The sequence below is a fragment of the Leucopleurus acutus genome, assembly GCF_964270905.1.
Source record: "Leucopleurus acutus genome assembly, chromosome: 11".
Classification (NCBI taxonomy): Eukaryota; Metazoa; Chordata; class Mammalia; order Artiodactyla; family Delphinidae; genus Leucopleurus; species Leucopleurus acutus.
Window position 1 is genome coordinate 5,494,687 of NC_139152.1, and position 15,603 is coordinate 5,510,289.

Below are 15,603 nucleotides of genomic sequence, written 5' to 3' on the forward strand. Positions count from 1 at the left end.
GAAAACTGAGTGCAGAACTTCCGGACAGCGTGAAGCCCGCCCCCCCCCGCCCCCCATTCCCCATTCTCCATCTCCTTGTTTTCGACCTGTTTTGTAAGGATGCGGGGCTCTTCCCTAGTGCAGGGCCCCTTCCTGGCTTTGGGAGGATTCGGCTGGACGTGTTTTTCATGGAAATGGAATTCAAATTGGAACCTTATGTCTGGTTTCTCTGTGCCGCAGAGCGTGGCTAGAGCGTGGCCTACATCAGCCAGGCCCGGATTCCGAAAGTCTGCTGACTCGGATTAGCTAAGCTGATGCTTTCCCCCTAAATGAGAGACTTCATGCCTGTCCTTTTCCTGTAAGGATTCCCTTCTGGTGACGAGATAGTGAAATACGATGCCCAGGTGTGTGTGTGTGTGTGTGAGAGAGAGAGAGAGAGAGAGAGAGAGTGTATGGGTGTGTGTATATGTGTGTGTGTGAGTGTGTGTATGGGTGTGTGTATATGTGTGTATGTGGGGGTGTGTGTGTGTATATGTGTGTATGGGTGTGTGTATATGTGTGTATGTGGGTGTGTATATGTGTGTATGTGGGTGTGGGTGTGGGTGTATGTGTGTATGTGAAGAGAAAGTGCAGAGGGTTAACTCTGCATTCAGGAAAGTTCTGGACTCCCCTGAGCTCTACCATCCCACTCACTTCCCAGGAGGTGGTCTGTCCTCACAGCTCAGCTGGGTTGGAACCTCCACTGTAAACTTCTTAGCTGAGATACTCTCTGCAGGTCACATGGCTTCTCCTAGGGGTTCGGTTATCTCTTGCTGCAAGACAAGTTACCCGACACCTACTGTCTTCCAATATCACTTTGGTATCATTGCAGCTCACAGTTCTGGGGCTCGGGAACTCAGACAAGTTGCAGCAGGGATGTCCTGTTATCTGCTCTGTGATGTCTGGGGTCTCAGCTGGAATGGTTTGAATGGCTGAATCCCGAAACAGCTAGGGCTGCTTGAGGAGTCTGTCTCTAAATACATGTGTGTGTGCACATGTGTCTATACACTCATGTCTGTATGTATATACTTTGCCCCGCCCCCATTAGATAGACTGTCCTGGGGGTCAGGGTCACAGTCAGGCCTATTTCATTCAACACTCTATACCCAGTACCTAACACAGTACTTGGTACACAGAAGCTCTCAATGATTATTCGTTAAGCGGATGAATGACTACCTCTCAGGTCACCAGTATGCATGGCCGGGGCAGCAAGTGATGAAAACAAGATGAGTCAGCACAGAGACAGCCCTCCCAAGGAGCTGCCGTCTTGTCCTCTCCCCACTCATAGATTCTGCTCAGGTCACCCTGGACTGAGGGGAGAATTCTATCTATTTAGCAGCTAATACAGCTTGAGGAGCCCAGGATGCGCAGGTTCTTATCTAAACGGTTGCCTGGGCTAATAGAAAATGTGCGCATTAGCTAATTTGCGCTTTTCAGTTGGATAGGTTTTGGGATAAATGAGAGACACAGAGTACTTTGAGACTTTGTGATGACAAATCCATTGGCAATGTCCTCTCCTGTAATTTTCGTGTCTCCAGATTTGGGCTGTTAGTGTAACATCCTTCACCTTATCCTCAGATGAGCTTGCCTCCATAGGCAGTGGTGCAGGGATGCGTGCGAAGACGAGGGCAAGTGGCATCTGGGTGGTGAGGGTGTGTGTATCCTCTTGCTGCCTCTGTGGCCGTGTCCCTGCAGCTGGCGACACACGTCCTCCTGGGCATCACCTCCAAGAATCAGGTCTTGGGCCGGCGGGAAGGGGTGCCTAGGACCCACTGCTCGCTCTGCCGTGGGAAAGGTCTGGTGGTGACACCGGGGGTAGCCGTGTGAGACCAGCGTTGGAACGCCGCTCTACGCGGGACTTACTCATGCTGTTGCTTTTGGAGAAAATGGGTTCTTTCTACCTGGATTGGCAGATGCCTGGAGACCCTCTGAAATGGTACCAACCTAGGGTTAGGGGCACACATCCAGAGTCTGAGCGTTGCAGAACCAGGATTATAATTTACCTTAGACCCCAGAGTCCTCTTGTATAAACCCCTCACTGTGCAAGTGAGGAAACCGAGGCCCAGGGAAGTGCAGTCATGTGGGCTGATCACTGGACACCCCAGGCCTGGAAGTCAGGCTCCCCAACTCCAACTTCAGTGCTCAAGGCTCTGGATGTGACATTCCTTTGCACACTGTAAGGCACCGCGATCAACTGAGGGCGTTATTCATGTTATTATGAACCCGTGTCCCTTGGTCACTTGGATGGGAAACGTACATGGAGAGAAAACAGCTGTCACCTCTCCCTCTTCCCCCCTGCACCCCGACCACACCCTCCGGACACTGCCACCTCCCTTCCTCTGGACTCTGGCCCCCTTGCTGCTGTCCTGGACCCGGGCCTGGGTGGCAGAACACATGCATTTCAGAAAAGAGGGTGCGGAGGAGAAGGAATCGTGTGATGATTGGTGAACCTCCAGCATCTTCAGAAGGCAGGCACGAAGCGTGGGGACACCAGGAAGAGCAGCACGATTCCCTTTCACCCTCCTCCCCTCCAGCCCCCAGGCCCCCAACTTCCAGGTGTCCTGAAAGTCCAGCTCTGTGGAGCAGGATGCTGGAATCCTTGCTCCCAACCTGGCGGCCAGCATAGTGGCCCCTGTGGTCGGAGCCCGCCTGCCTCTGGGAATTGTGTCTTGGGGGAAATGAGGTCCTCCTCACCCCAGGCCATTTCCAGGCTTCCTGAGCCACCGAGAGCACTGGTATGAAGGATGAATATTTTATAAAAGGCCATAAAACATAATTTGTTCTTCAGAGCGAAGTAGAGGCTGTAGTTAAAAAAAGAGAGAAGCTACCGTCGGTGGACTGGGAATGTTGCATTATTTAGCCCCAGCTATTTCATTCCTTCAGGAAAGCAGAAGAACCAGAACATGAAAATCACACTCTTAGCTCCTCAGGAAGGGAAGCAGCACCTTGGAGGCCCCGCTACATCCAGCTTAGACTCACTGGGCAAGGGAGAGTGGCTCTCTGTTTGCAGTGTGCTTGGGGGGAGGGAAGCATAAACGCTTTGGAAAGGACCAGGCACAAGGCTGCCCCAGCCTCACCCTACTGCTCCCGTCTGTCTATTTGCATCCAAAGGGGAGAGGGGAGCGGGGGATGCTAGTGGGGTCTCCTCCTTCTGTAGACTCCTCCCTAACGTCCCCCATCTTTTCTTCCAAAGCAGCCCCTTCATTCTCCAAGACTGGAACGGGAAGCCAAGCCCAGAAGAGAAAACAGCCTAAAAGTGCATATTAGACATGCCAGCTCCATTTCCTGCACCCGACAGGCTACCTCACAAGGCCTTTGAGACCTTGCCTTCCCACTTGTTTTGGCGACCTGTCCTACTCGACAGACAACCTTCTCTAATTTCTTCCTTTTTTATTTTTTTCTTTTCTTTTTCTTCTTTTTCTTCCCTCCTTTCCTCCCTCCTTCTCTCTCCCTTTCTTTGTTTCTTTCTTTGTTTCTTTCTTTCTTTCTTTCTTTCTTTCTTTCTTTCTTTCTTCCTTTCTTTCTGTCTTTCTTTCTTCCATTCTTCCTTTCTTCCTTTCTTCCTTTCTTTCTCTCTTCCTTTCTCTCCTTTCTTAATTTCTTCCTTTTTAAAAAACATCTTTATTGGAGTACAATTGCTTTACAATGTTGTGTTCCTTTCTTTCTTTCTTTAAAAATTTTTGGCCATGCCACGCGACTTGTGGAATCTTAGATCCCCAAGTAGCTTGTGGAATCTTAGTTCCCCCACCAGGGATCGAATCTGTGCCCTCGGCAGTGAAAGGGCCGAGTCCTAACCACTGGACCGCCAGGGAATTCGCAATTTCTTCCTTTTTAGGTTCCTGCAATTCCTGACCCTGGGGGGAGACGGAAAACCGTTTTACTTCTGTTTTGATGCAAAGCAATTGAACTTCCTTTGCCTTAAGCTTACATCACAAACTGTATCCTGGGCTTTATTTTTCTTATAACCATAAAGTCCTTTCATTTGTCGTCAGACCTAAGAGAACTTCTTTACTTCACGGAGTCCGCAGTGAGCAGAATCAACAAGAGATACAACTTCTTCAACTGTGTCGAAGTTTCCAGATCAATCTCTTCGTGAACTTGTACTTCACTCCAGTGGTGGAAGAGGCCAGAAAATATTTTCTCTCTCTTTTCTGAGCATACCCTCTGCAGCGTGATATGGTGGGGGGAGAAGTAACCAACAATAAAAACAAAAGAGTTGACCAAAAGTAAGCTTTTGAAATGAATTTCCTGATTTATGTTCAATGTTTTTCTTGTGGCCATAGAAAATAGAACATTAATGACCTCTGTTGTATGTATCTCCAAGCAGGAAAACAAGTAGGTGTATCAGTCAGGAGAGGCTAGGTTAAGCTGTAGTAACAAACATCCCAGACCTCTCAGTGGGTTCTATTGAAGGATTATTTACTTCTCAGGCTACACATTCTTCACTGGCATTCTTGGCGGCCCTAGGTTGATGAAGCGGCCACTCTCTCAAGGGCTGTGGAGCGTTATGGCAGAGGAAAAGAGTTTGGGAAACTCAGTGCTGCAGGCCAGATGTGACACGTGTCACAATGCATCAGCTGGAGCTAGTCACGTGACCCTGGCCCGCCGTATGTGGACCAGGAAGGACAGAAACCTACCACGTGCTCAGAAGGTAGAGAGATGGAAATATTTGGTAAATAGCAACAATGACTACTATCGTCTGCCCTCCTGATCGTGAAATGTCTGACCCTCACAGGCAAAATACACTTACTCACTCTCTAAGGGAGACAACACGAAAGTCCTATCCATTCCAGGTACCAAGCTCAAAGTCTAGGACCTCCAGCGGCGGGTAGCAGGTCTTTGTGTTCAGAGGGACATGTTCTGGTCTCCACATCAGTTACAGACATGGACCTCCTAGTTCAGAGACTCAGAGAACCAAAGACATGTTACCTTTCCCTCTCTCACAACGCGATGGACAAGGGTTGATTTGGAATAAGATAACCTTAATAAATATTCCCGTTCAGAAGGGGGAGAGATGGAAGCAGTGCGGCCATCACTGGACTGCTGTGGTTCTGAAACTCCACTTAGCAGAATTAGGACCTCATGTGGCTGCTTGGGAGGGATTCCCAGCTCACTGCTCTCTATCCCCTGGCTTCTCCTTCTGGAACACCCTTTTTCTCTGTCATCTTCCTTGGTCCTGTCTGAGATGGGCGTTGCAGGTGATATGTTTCTTGGGGACTGAGCAGGTTTCTCTGTCTGCTTCCTGACCATAAAAATTTAGGGGCCTGGGCTTCCCTGGTGGCGCAGTGGTTGAGAGTCCGCCTGCCGATGCAGGGGACGCGGGTTCGTGCCCTGGTCCGGGAAGATCCCACATGCCGCGGAGCGGCTGGGCCCGTGAGCCATGGCCGCTGACCCTGCACGTCCGGAGCCTGTGCTCCGCAACGGGAGAGGTCACAGCAGTGAGAGGCCCGCGTGCCGCACACACATACACACACACACACACACACACACACACACACACAAGTTAGGGGCCTAAGAGTTGTTTCAAGTCTTGAACAGTTCTGAATGGTTTAGTCCAGGTCGTGGTTCCTTTGGCGGTATGACCGATGTAAATCATCTTAGACTTTCTTCTACCTGTCCAGGCAGCTCTCTGTGCCCCTAGTCAATAACCACACCCATGGTTCTTCCTGAGATCAACCTAACAGTGGATAATTTGAGCCTATTAGTTTTCTGTGGGAGGTTACACATCTCTAGTTTCTTCCCCTCCCCACAAGCCACTTTGTTTAATTCAAATAATAATGTTTTTGGAAGCCACAACTTTAATTAGGGTTTTGTAAAACACCTTATTTCCTTCAGAGGTATTAACATTGGGCATGACTGCTCTACAGTAGATTTGTTCCACGAAGCAAGGCTGAGTCCTAATCAGCCCTTCTGCCACAGAGGTCTTTCAATTTTTGTTTACATCTGATTGGGAAGAGCAGCTGTTGCCTCTGCCAGCCCTGAAGAGCCCCACCTCTCCGGACTCTCTTGTCCATTTCAGCTCTGCTTGCCAGTGGTAGCCACCCTGTGATACTAACAGTCTGTTTTCTACCTCTTCATGGATGTGTCGGTCTTTAGGCGCGCTGTCTGCCTTCTAAGTTATCACAGGCAACAACTTTTCAAATAGTTGGCCACTCGGGACATAGATAGTCCATAACAGCCTCCAGTCAAGTGTCTTTACTGCCCATTACCTGGCCCCTGAACCAATGACACAAATTTCAGCTTTCGGTTACAGCACCTTCTCGATTCTGGGTATCATTGTGGATCAGTTTGGATAGACTAGATCATGCCACGGTAACAAATCCATCCCCAGGTATCAGAGAATTAGAACGACAGAAGATTCTTTTCTTACTCGTGCTACGTTCCTGTTGCTTTGTCTGGGGGTCCTATCCCACGTCACCTCACTCTGGAACCCACCTCACTCTGCCAGGGCAGCCACCATCATGGGTGATTATGGCCATTGTGGCTGGGATAAAGAAAGCTCTAGAGGCTTTAATTAAATATTTGGGTCCAGAAATGACATGCATCACTTCTTACAACTCATGGGTTAGAACTACTGGACTGGTCCAACCACAATTGAGCTAGAGTGTACAGTTCCCCACCTTCCTGAAAGGGAGAGAGCTGGAGACATTTGGAAAATAGCACTAATGATGCCACAGTAGGGGAATGGGATGAAGAAGCAGCTGCAAACTTGTAATACTAACACGTGCTCTTGGATCCTCCTTGACTGGTAAAACATTCTTTCTTCTTCTTTTTTTTTGGCTGCGTTGGGTCTTAGCTGCGACATGTGGGATCTTCCGTTGCAGCTCGCGTGCTTCTCTCTAGTTGTGGTGTGCGGGTTTTCTCTCTCTAGCTGTGGTGTGTGGGCTCCAGGGCAGGTGGGCTCTGTAGTTTGCAGCATGCGGGCTCTCTCCTTGAGGCGCATGAGCTCAGTACTTGTGGCATACGGGCTTAGTTGCCCCGTGGCATGTGGGATCTTAGCTCCCCAACCGGGGATCAAACCCCGGTCCCCTGCATTGGAAGGTGAATTTTTTACCACTGGACCACCAGAGAAGTCCCAAACGTTCTTTATAGATTTATGTTTTGGCACAGTTAGTCATTTCCTAGGGCTGATGATTTGCAAGACACAGATGTCTAATGCATTCTTTTCCCAATATACAGCTTCACTCAACTGAAATCTGTTAGATTTTCCTCTAGTGGATCCTGGAGCATCATTATCTCCATCACACTTTGTAGTTGAGTTCATCACCATCACAATCATCATCATCATCATCATCAAAAACTGGCTAAGCAGCTAATTATAACTGATGCTTATCTACAAGATACGTGTTTACATTTGTCCTTCCCCTTGTCACTTCAGTCCCAGGGAAAGCCCAGAGGGAGGGAAATGGTCATGAGACACATTGTCTGACTCATCATCCCTTTCCCAAACCATCTGCAGTGGAAACCTAGAGAGGGGAGTGATTCTTCTTAGGGAGGATGTGTGTATCCATACATACTTGTGCACAGGTAGGAACTGAGGAAGCTGACCACTTACCATTCCTTCCTTCCACAGGTGTCTGTGAGAGACAGGGCAGTGAGAAGGACCATTCGCAGAGATTACTCAGAGAAACAAGGCTAAGTCTCCCCAAAGGAAAACTTCAAGGATCTTATTCCTGGGGTGATGATAAGCACACACACGCACACACAGAGCAAAGTAGAAAATGTCATCAGAGAAACCTGTGAAATAGAGGAGAATGATCATTTATATACCTGGGGTAAGTACATGTTAAGGCAAAGATAAAAATGTAAATGGTTGTCAAATTATCTGCCACATTTTATCTGCTCATCTTGGCACATACGTCCATTTTTAGGTGGTTCCTCCCTATTGGTACTCTTTTATTCCCACCATGCGCTCCTAATTTGATGTAGATATGTTTTCAGCTGGAAGGTCTGCATGGTTGTGGGAGGATGGGACCCCTGGGGTCTGGTCCCAGTTGTTGGTTTCCAGGGCAATCCTTTCTCTTGGTTTCCTTTCCTTTCCACTGACAACCCCTTGGTCTTCTTTGCTGGTTCCTCTTCTTCCTGAACTTGTAGACTGCTGTGAAGGACTTGGTCCTGATTACGTTTCTCTTCATCGTTCATATTCTGTTTCTCTAGGAGACGTTAATGCCAGGGGTTTAAATACTTCTAAATATTTTAAATTCGTAAATCATACATTTCTCTACCATATTCTAGACGTGGATAAACAAGCGCCTCCTTGACGTCTTCGTCCACATGTGTCATTTGCCTCTCCAAGTGAATACGTCTAAAAACGATATGGGTCTTGATTGATCCCAAGCTGTTTAGTCTCTCATCTTCCCCTTCTCAATAAATGGTACCACCAACACACCTGGTTGCTCAAATCCCAAACCTGGCATCCACTGTTTACTTCTCATGTCCTGTCCGTCACCAGTTCCTGCTAATTCTATCTCCTAAACATCTCCCCAACCCCACCCCCTCCCTCTGTATCTCTATACACCCTACCTTTTCTCTAGTCCAAGTCACCATCATCTTTTCCCCAAATCACTGCAACTTCCTGGTCCCCCGATTGTTTCTTTTGTGGCTTTGTAATTCATTCCCCCACAGCCTCTATGTAAATCATGTCATGTCTCTTCTCCTCTTGAGAACCGTCATTGGCTTCACAACCAACATCCTAAGATAACACCTGAACACCGCCCCCTGTAAGACCTACCCCTCACTCCTTCATCAGCCTCATCTTGTACATCTCTCCCTGCTGCCCATTCTCCTCCCAGCACATGGCTTTTGTTATCATCTTGAACATCCATGACCTGTCTAGCTCAGAGCTTTTGAACTTGTCTGCCCGGAATGCTCTTCCCTGCTTCCAGCAAGTCTGGCTTATTCTCATCTTGGACTTCTCAGTTGAAATATTACCTCTTCAGAGGGAAATTTCCCAACCACCCTCTTCAAAGCAGAATCCCCAGGTTCATTTCTGACTCAGCATCCCATTTATTTTCATCAGAGCATTTACTACAATATGTAAATATCTTCTTTATTGTTTACTGTTAACATTTTCTATCTAGAACGTCATGTACTTATTGCACGAAAATGTAAGCTCATAAGAGCAGGTGGGTTGTCCAGATCACTTCTAAATCCCCAGCACCTGCCACATGGTGGGCACCCAGGAGCTTCTCAATGAAAGCTTGTTAAATAAATGAATGGTTCCTACCATTAGCGAAAATGTGTGGATTTAGATACAATTAGAAAAGCCTACGGTTTCATGAAATTGGGGCTCAGTGAACTCCGGGGAAGCGTTCGCCGGTCACTGGAGGTGGCGTTGCCGTCTATGGATGGGGTTATGCTTCCTTCACATAGGAACTGGCACTTCCAAAGGTGTGATCTTACTCACCCTTAATATTTGCTTGAGAGGAAAGATCTAGAAAAAAGGGCTTTTCTAAAGCTAAGAAACGAGTCTCTTTCACAAAAGAACTAAAAACAGAACTCTGATTCATGAACTTGCTAATGGGTTTTCCCTCCAGGGGAAACTCCTCGTGCACAGTGAAACCTGTCTTGGGGCAGAGCCTTGTGGGGTGCATGTCAAAGTAACCATGGAACATCAGCTCTGCCTGTAGCTTGGCAGCCTTAACCCAAGTGGTATTCAAAGGGCTATTCCTTCCACCACGTTAGACTGTGCACCCTCCTGGCAGAATGCAGGTTCCTTCCCACGTTTCTCCAAGGTTTGTTTGGAAGAGTTACTGACCTAGTTGATAACCTCGTGGATAAAAATGGCAATGATGAAAACAAACATGCGAATGAATATTTCACTGTAAAAACTGACCACGAAAGGCGGCAAAAGGGATCATGAGTGAGTCAATTTACCACCCGGAAAAGAATTACAGATAATTGGACATGGGTAAAAAAGAGTATCTTCTATGCTATATAATACTTACGTTATATGATATACGTATATCATATAATATATGATATACTTGTATCATATAACACAGCGTATGTGTAGGTTCCCTTTCTTTCCTTAAAATATTTCTTTTTCTTTAATGGAGCAACTTAATAGTGCAAAGTTTAAATTGATTAGTTACGGAGCCTGTGAACAGGAAGAATATTGACCGAGTGACTGGGTACACTAGCTCTCTCGCCATTCACTGAAACATGCAAGCTGAGAGGAGGGAGTGGAAATGGACAGGAGAAGCAAAGAAAAGAGGCGGAAGAACGATTGCCCTGCAGGTCTGGTGAGGGACCAGACTGGAGAGTGAAGCGGTGATGTGGCAGCCTGTCTCCTACCCACTCACCACTTGACCTCTGCCCTAAACATCCAGGACACTTAGTTCCCTCCTCCCCATCTCCCCCCCCCCACCCCCACCGCGCTGGGAGTGAATCACTGTGGTTTTAAAACACTCCATGCAATACAAAGAACTCTCGCATGAATCTTGTCGTTTGAGAGTACCTTTATGTATCATTTCCATCGGTATCGTCCATGAGCTCTTACCAATCATCTAAGAGCACAAGAAGCTACACACGAACACCTTCTGATCGTCAGCAACCTGTTTTGTCCACAGCCACCCCAAAAGGGGGAAAATGAAGCACAGAGAAGCAAACGTCAACCCTACCTGGCAGTGGCAGTGTGAAAAGATCAGACCATAGCTCCCCCAGCAGACCCCAACCTGTGTGATCCAGTGATGGAAGACGATAGGGCCTCTGGTAGAAATGGATGGAAAACCATTCTTACCTTCTCCCTCCTGGAGAGTTAGGGGAAGAGTCTCTACAGCAAACTTGGGTCCCTACCCAAATCCTGCCAGGTGGGTCTTCGCTGTAACAGTACTGAGGAGCAGAGGCCATCTTTCCCGTGGGATTGTGAAGAGGGAGTGAGATGGTGCCTGTGAAGCACCTGGAAGGTGGCCGGTACATATTAAGTGCTCAGGAAGTGCAGCTGTTCGTTTAATCAACATGCCCTTTCCACTCCCCTCTTCCCCCTTTTCTCATTCACTCCGGATTCCTTCCCAGGGAGGCTGGGAGATTATGAATTCCAGGATGCACTTCCCTGGGCTATGCTACCTCTGAGATGCCACCATCTTCTGGTTCTTTCTTCACTGGGGCTGCTGCCCAAACTCCCAGGACTCCCTTAGAAAACTTCTGTTGGAAAAGGCAACCGGAGACTTCCTACCCTTTTCCCTGCTATCACTTTGCAATCCTGGGAGAATGGCGGCCTCGCCCTCCCGGGTTTGCAAAGGGAGGTATGGGATTCTCTGGGGACTGACATTGGAGTACAATTTAAATTGGAAGCTCTCAAGACATCAAAACATGCTTCCTCAATTTTTTTTAAGTAGAGATTGGAGAAGCTGGCAAATAGGTCTTCGTAAATACAGAAGGACAAAATATAATTTGATTTCTTTCATTAAATTTCTGGGTGAGTGGAGGCACAGAACTCTGTGCCATGGGGCGCGGGGGGGGGGGCGGTGAGGGGTGTTTTCTTATTGATGAGATGCACTGCGCAGGTCAGCTCCCTAAACCGAAAAGAGAAGAGCGACTTGCGGGGGCGGGGGGGTGTGGCATTAGGGTACCTGCGCCTGTTTAGAGGGCCGTGGATGTGAACGTGCGGGAGGGAGAGGCGTGCCAGGAGAGCGCGGGAAAGATTACTGGAGAGGTGAGGGTGCGTCCGCTCGCCGCGCCCTGGCTCGCGCGGCCCCTGGCCGGGCAAGGGGTGTGATGCGCGAGTGGGGTGGGAGGGGGCAGCAGGCGGGGCCTGCCACGTCACTTGGAGAGAGTGTGTTGGGAAGGAAGGGCAGAGCGGAGAGCCGAGCCGCTGCAGCTGCGGCGGCTGCAGCGAAGGCACAAGGGCTGGGGAGGTGGGTCCGCGCGCCCCGGCGCCGGGGCGGCCCCAGGGCCCTCTCGCAGGCCAGCGGCGCGGCTCGGAGGGAGGCGGTGGCGGCCGCGGCGGCGGGAACGGCGACCTTGGCCAGTGGAGCCCGCGGTGGCCGTAGGGCGGAGGCCGAGCCCCGCCAGGCGTCTTGGCCGAGCCGGAGGGAGGCGCATCTGGCGCTCGGGTCCCAGCGGCGGCCGGGGGTCTGGAGCTGCTGGAGGAGCGCCGCGGGAGCTGGGACGTGCTGACCGGTCTGGAGGGCGGACCCCCGCGTCCCGGAGCCCAGTCTGGGGAGGGCGGGGGCGCGACGCCACGCTTCTTTCCTGGCGTCCAGCTGCACACGCGCCAGGCTGCGGTTCCAGGTACCACAAGCTGTATCTAGCATCGGGCGCGGATAACTAGGGGCGCGGAGCCGAACCCTCCGCGCCCAGGTCACCTCCCCAGACCTAGCCCGGCGAAGACCAGGGCTTCGGGGCTTAGGGACCCGGCGTCGGTCGTACCGCGAGCCCCACCCCGAAAAGAAGGCGCCGCCGAGAGCTGGGAGGCGGCGCCGCGCCCGGGAGGTCGTGTCGTGGGCGCCGTCCTAGTGGCGGGGAGCGCACCGCGGAGGGGACATGCGATCGGAGAAATCCCTTACGTTGGCGGCGCCGGGGGAGGCCCGTGGGCCGGAGGGGGAGCAACAGGATGCCGGAGACTTCCCGGAGGCCGGCGGCGGCGGCGGCGGCGGCTGCTGTAGTAGCGAGCGGCTGGTCATCAACATCTCCGGGCTGCGCTTCGAGACGCAGCTGCGCACCCTGTCGCTGTTCCCTGACACGCTCCTGGGGGACCCCGGCCGCCGCGTCCGCTTCTTCGACCCGCTGAGGAACGAGTACTTCTTCGACCGCAACCGGCCCAGCTTCGACGCCATCCTCTACTACTACCAGTCGGGGGGCCGGCTGCGGAGGCCGGTCAACGTGCCGCTGGACATCTTCCTGGAGGAGATCCGCTTCTACCAGCTCGGGGACGAGGCCCTGGCTGCCTTCCGCGAGGACGAGGGCTGCCTGCCCGAGGGTGGCGTGGACGAGAAGCCACTGCCCTCCCAGCCCTTCCAGCGCCAGGTGTGGCTGCTCTTCGAGTACCCGGAGAGCTCGGGGCCCGCCCGGGGCATCGCCATCGTCTCGGTGCTGGTCATCCTCATCTCCATCGTCATCTTTTGCCTGGAGACGCTGCCGCAGTTCCGCGCAGATGGTCGAGGTGGCAGCAATGGTGGTGGTGTCTCCCCGGTGTCCAGGGGCAGCCAGGAGGAAGAGGAGGATGAAGACGATTCCTATACGTTTCATCCTGGCATCACCGCGGGGGGAATGGTGGCAGGGGGCTCCTCCCCACTAAGTACCCTTGGGGGCTCCTTCTTCACCGACCCCTTTTTTCTGGTGGAGACGCTGTGCATTGTCTGGTTCACCTTCGAGCTGCTGGTGCGCTTCTCCGCCTGCCCCAGCAAGCCAGCCTTCTTCCGCAACATCATGAACATCATCGACTTGGTGGCCATCTTCCCCTACTTCATCACCCTGGGCACCGAGCTGGTGCAGCAGCAGGGACAGCAGTCCGCCAGTGGAGGCGGCGGCCAGAACGGGCAGCAGGCCATGTCCCTGGCCATCCTCCGAGTGATCCGCCTGGTCCGGGTGTTCCGCATCTTCAAGCTGTCCCGCCACTCCAAGGGGCTGCAGATCCTGGGCAAGACCCTGCAGGCGTCCATGCGGGAGCTGGGTCTGCTCATCTTCTTCCTGTTCATCGGAGTCATCCTCTTCTCCAGCGCCGTCTACTTCGCAGAGGCCGACGATGACGATTCGCTCTTTCCCAGCATCCCGGATGCCTTCTGGTGGGCCGTGGTCACCATGACCACAGTAGGTTACGGGGACATGTACCCCATGACGGTGGGGGGCAAGATCGTGGGCTCGCTCTGTGCCATCGCCGGGGTCCTCACCATCGCCCTGCCCGTGCCCGTCATCGTCTCCAACTTCAACTACTTCTACCACCGGGAGACCGAGCAGGAAGAACAAGGCCAGTACACCCACGTCACATGTGGGCAGCCCGCCCCGGACCTGAAGGCAGCCGACAACGGACTTGGCAAGCCTGAATTCTCGGAGGCCACCCGGGAGCGGAGACCCAGCTACTTTCCTACTCCACATCGGGCATATGCAGAGAAGAGGATGCTCACCGAAGTTTGACGGATGCAGGCCGGGCCTGCATGGAAGGAAGGACACTGAGCAAACAATCCCTTAGGGCTCCTTGTCATTCTCCACTACTCGCACCCCAGCTCCAGGTGACTTCCTGACTCCCCCCCCCCCACCCCACACCCAGTGGCTGGCGCCAGGACCACACACCTGGACTCTCAATCTTGTTACTTGACCCCTGCAGCATCCAAGGTTTCTCCATCTAAGTGGCATTTTCCGAACTCTAACGGTGCCACCCATTCGTGCCCATCTTCTGTCACGTGGATGAGATTTCCATCTGACCTTCGTCCCTCAAGACTCTGATTTTTCATGTCTGGGACTTGTAATATCTCTAGGAAGAGTGATGTTGACGAGACGGAAACCAGGCACACCTGGGTCCTTTTTCTCCTTAGCGTCTGTGGCTTTGGGGCATGCACCTGTCTTAGCTTCTGGCCACACGGTCACTGGCAGAAACGGGTGGACAGAAACAGTACTCCTCCTTTGTTTTCCTCCAGCGCCCTGTAACACCGGCTGCTCATCCTGAAGAGGACCCCTGGGAGAGCCTTCAGCTGCCCAGCCTGATACTACGCTGTACATCTCTAATCTTGGATGGAATTAGAGAAACTACAATTACACTTGGCCATTTGGAGGATGTGAGAGTCAGTCTTGGACCAAAGGGGCCAATGGATTCTTCCAGGTGCGAGCTGGCATGGTAGACACATCAGTCTTTGGTCTGCACTTCGTTCTCCCCACTCTGATCCCTTGACCCTCTCGAGCTTCCAGGAAGGCTCCTTCTCAGAGCCAAATACTCTTCCTGTGCAGAGGAACTGGCAAAGGGGAACCCACAGAGCTGGGAGAAATGGCTGGATATAATCAAGCAGGCTTGACCGCTCATCAGAAGAGAGGCGCCACGGAGACAGTACCGTCTAGGGGGGCAGAGGAGTCTTCTGCAGACAGCAGATTTCTCTCCCTCACTTCCCCCGACCCTCTCTAGTCCTCCACCCTTCTTCCTGGGAGTCTGACTTAGGATTGCTGTTGAAGGCTTTCTAAAGCAGACTCCAGCCTAAACCCACAGACAGGTAGCAGCACACATTGGATGCTAGCGTGGGCTTTTTTGTTTTTTTTTTTTCCTTTCCATTTCGTGGGCAATGAGACAGGTGGTTTAGAGTAAGGAAGAGGCATTATTCCTTTGCTGACAGCCTCACTGTTAGAGGTTTTTGCTGAGTCAAGCAAACGTTCTCCTGCTCTGGCCCTGGAGCTGCAGCCCACAGCTCTCACTGGTAAGGTGCCACTTAGACCAAGTCATCTTCTTCCGTTGTGAACCCCTGTTTCTGTCCCCTCATCACATCGTCATTCATTTGTTGCCTTGATCAACTGTGATGCACTGTTCTGAGCTCTCCTGGGTACAGTTCAGAAACCGGAAGGACTGTTAATGAGTTTTTAATTTTATAAACTAGGCTTTACGGCTCCTTGATAAGAATTTTTTAAAAAATCTTTTCTCAAAGAGCAAACTTATGAGGGACG

At 51.4% G+C, this 15,603-nt stretch overlaps 1 protein-coding gene across 1 annotated transcript; it reads left to right on the forward strand.

Annotated features, from left to right (window-relative positions):
- Nucleotides 1-12,504: 12,504 nt before the first annotated feature.
- On the forward strand, nt 12,505-14,094 carry KCNA6 (potassium voltage-gated channel subfamily A member 6; the record flags this gene model as incomplete). Its single annotated transcript, XM_082850786.1, has 1 exon — nt 12,505-14,094. One exon carries the CDS (start codon nt 12,505-12,507, stop codon nt 14,092-14,094), a length of 1,590 nt encoding a protein of 529 aa, XP_082706912.1.
- Between the last annotated feature and the right edge of the window lie 1,509 nt (nt 14,095-15,603).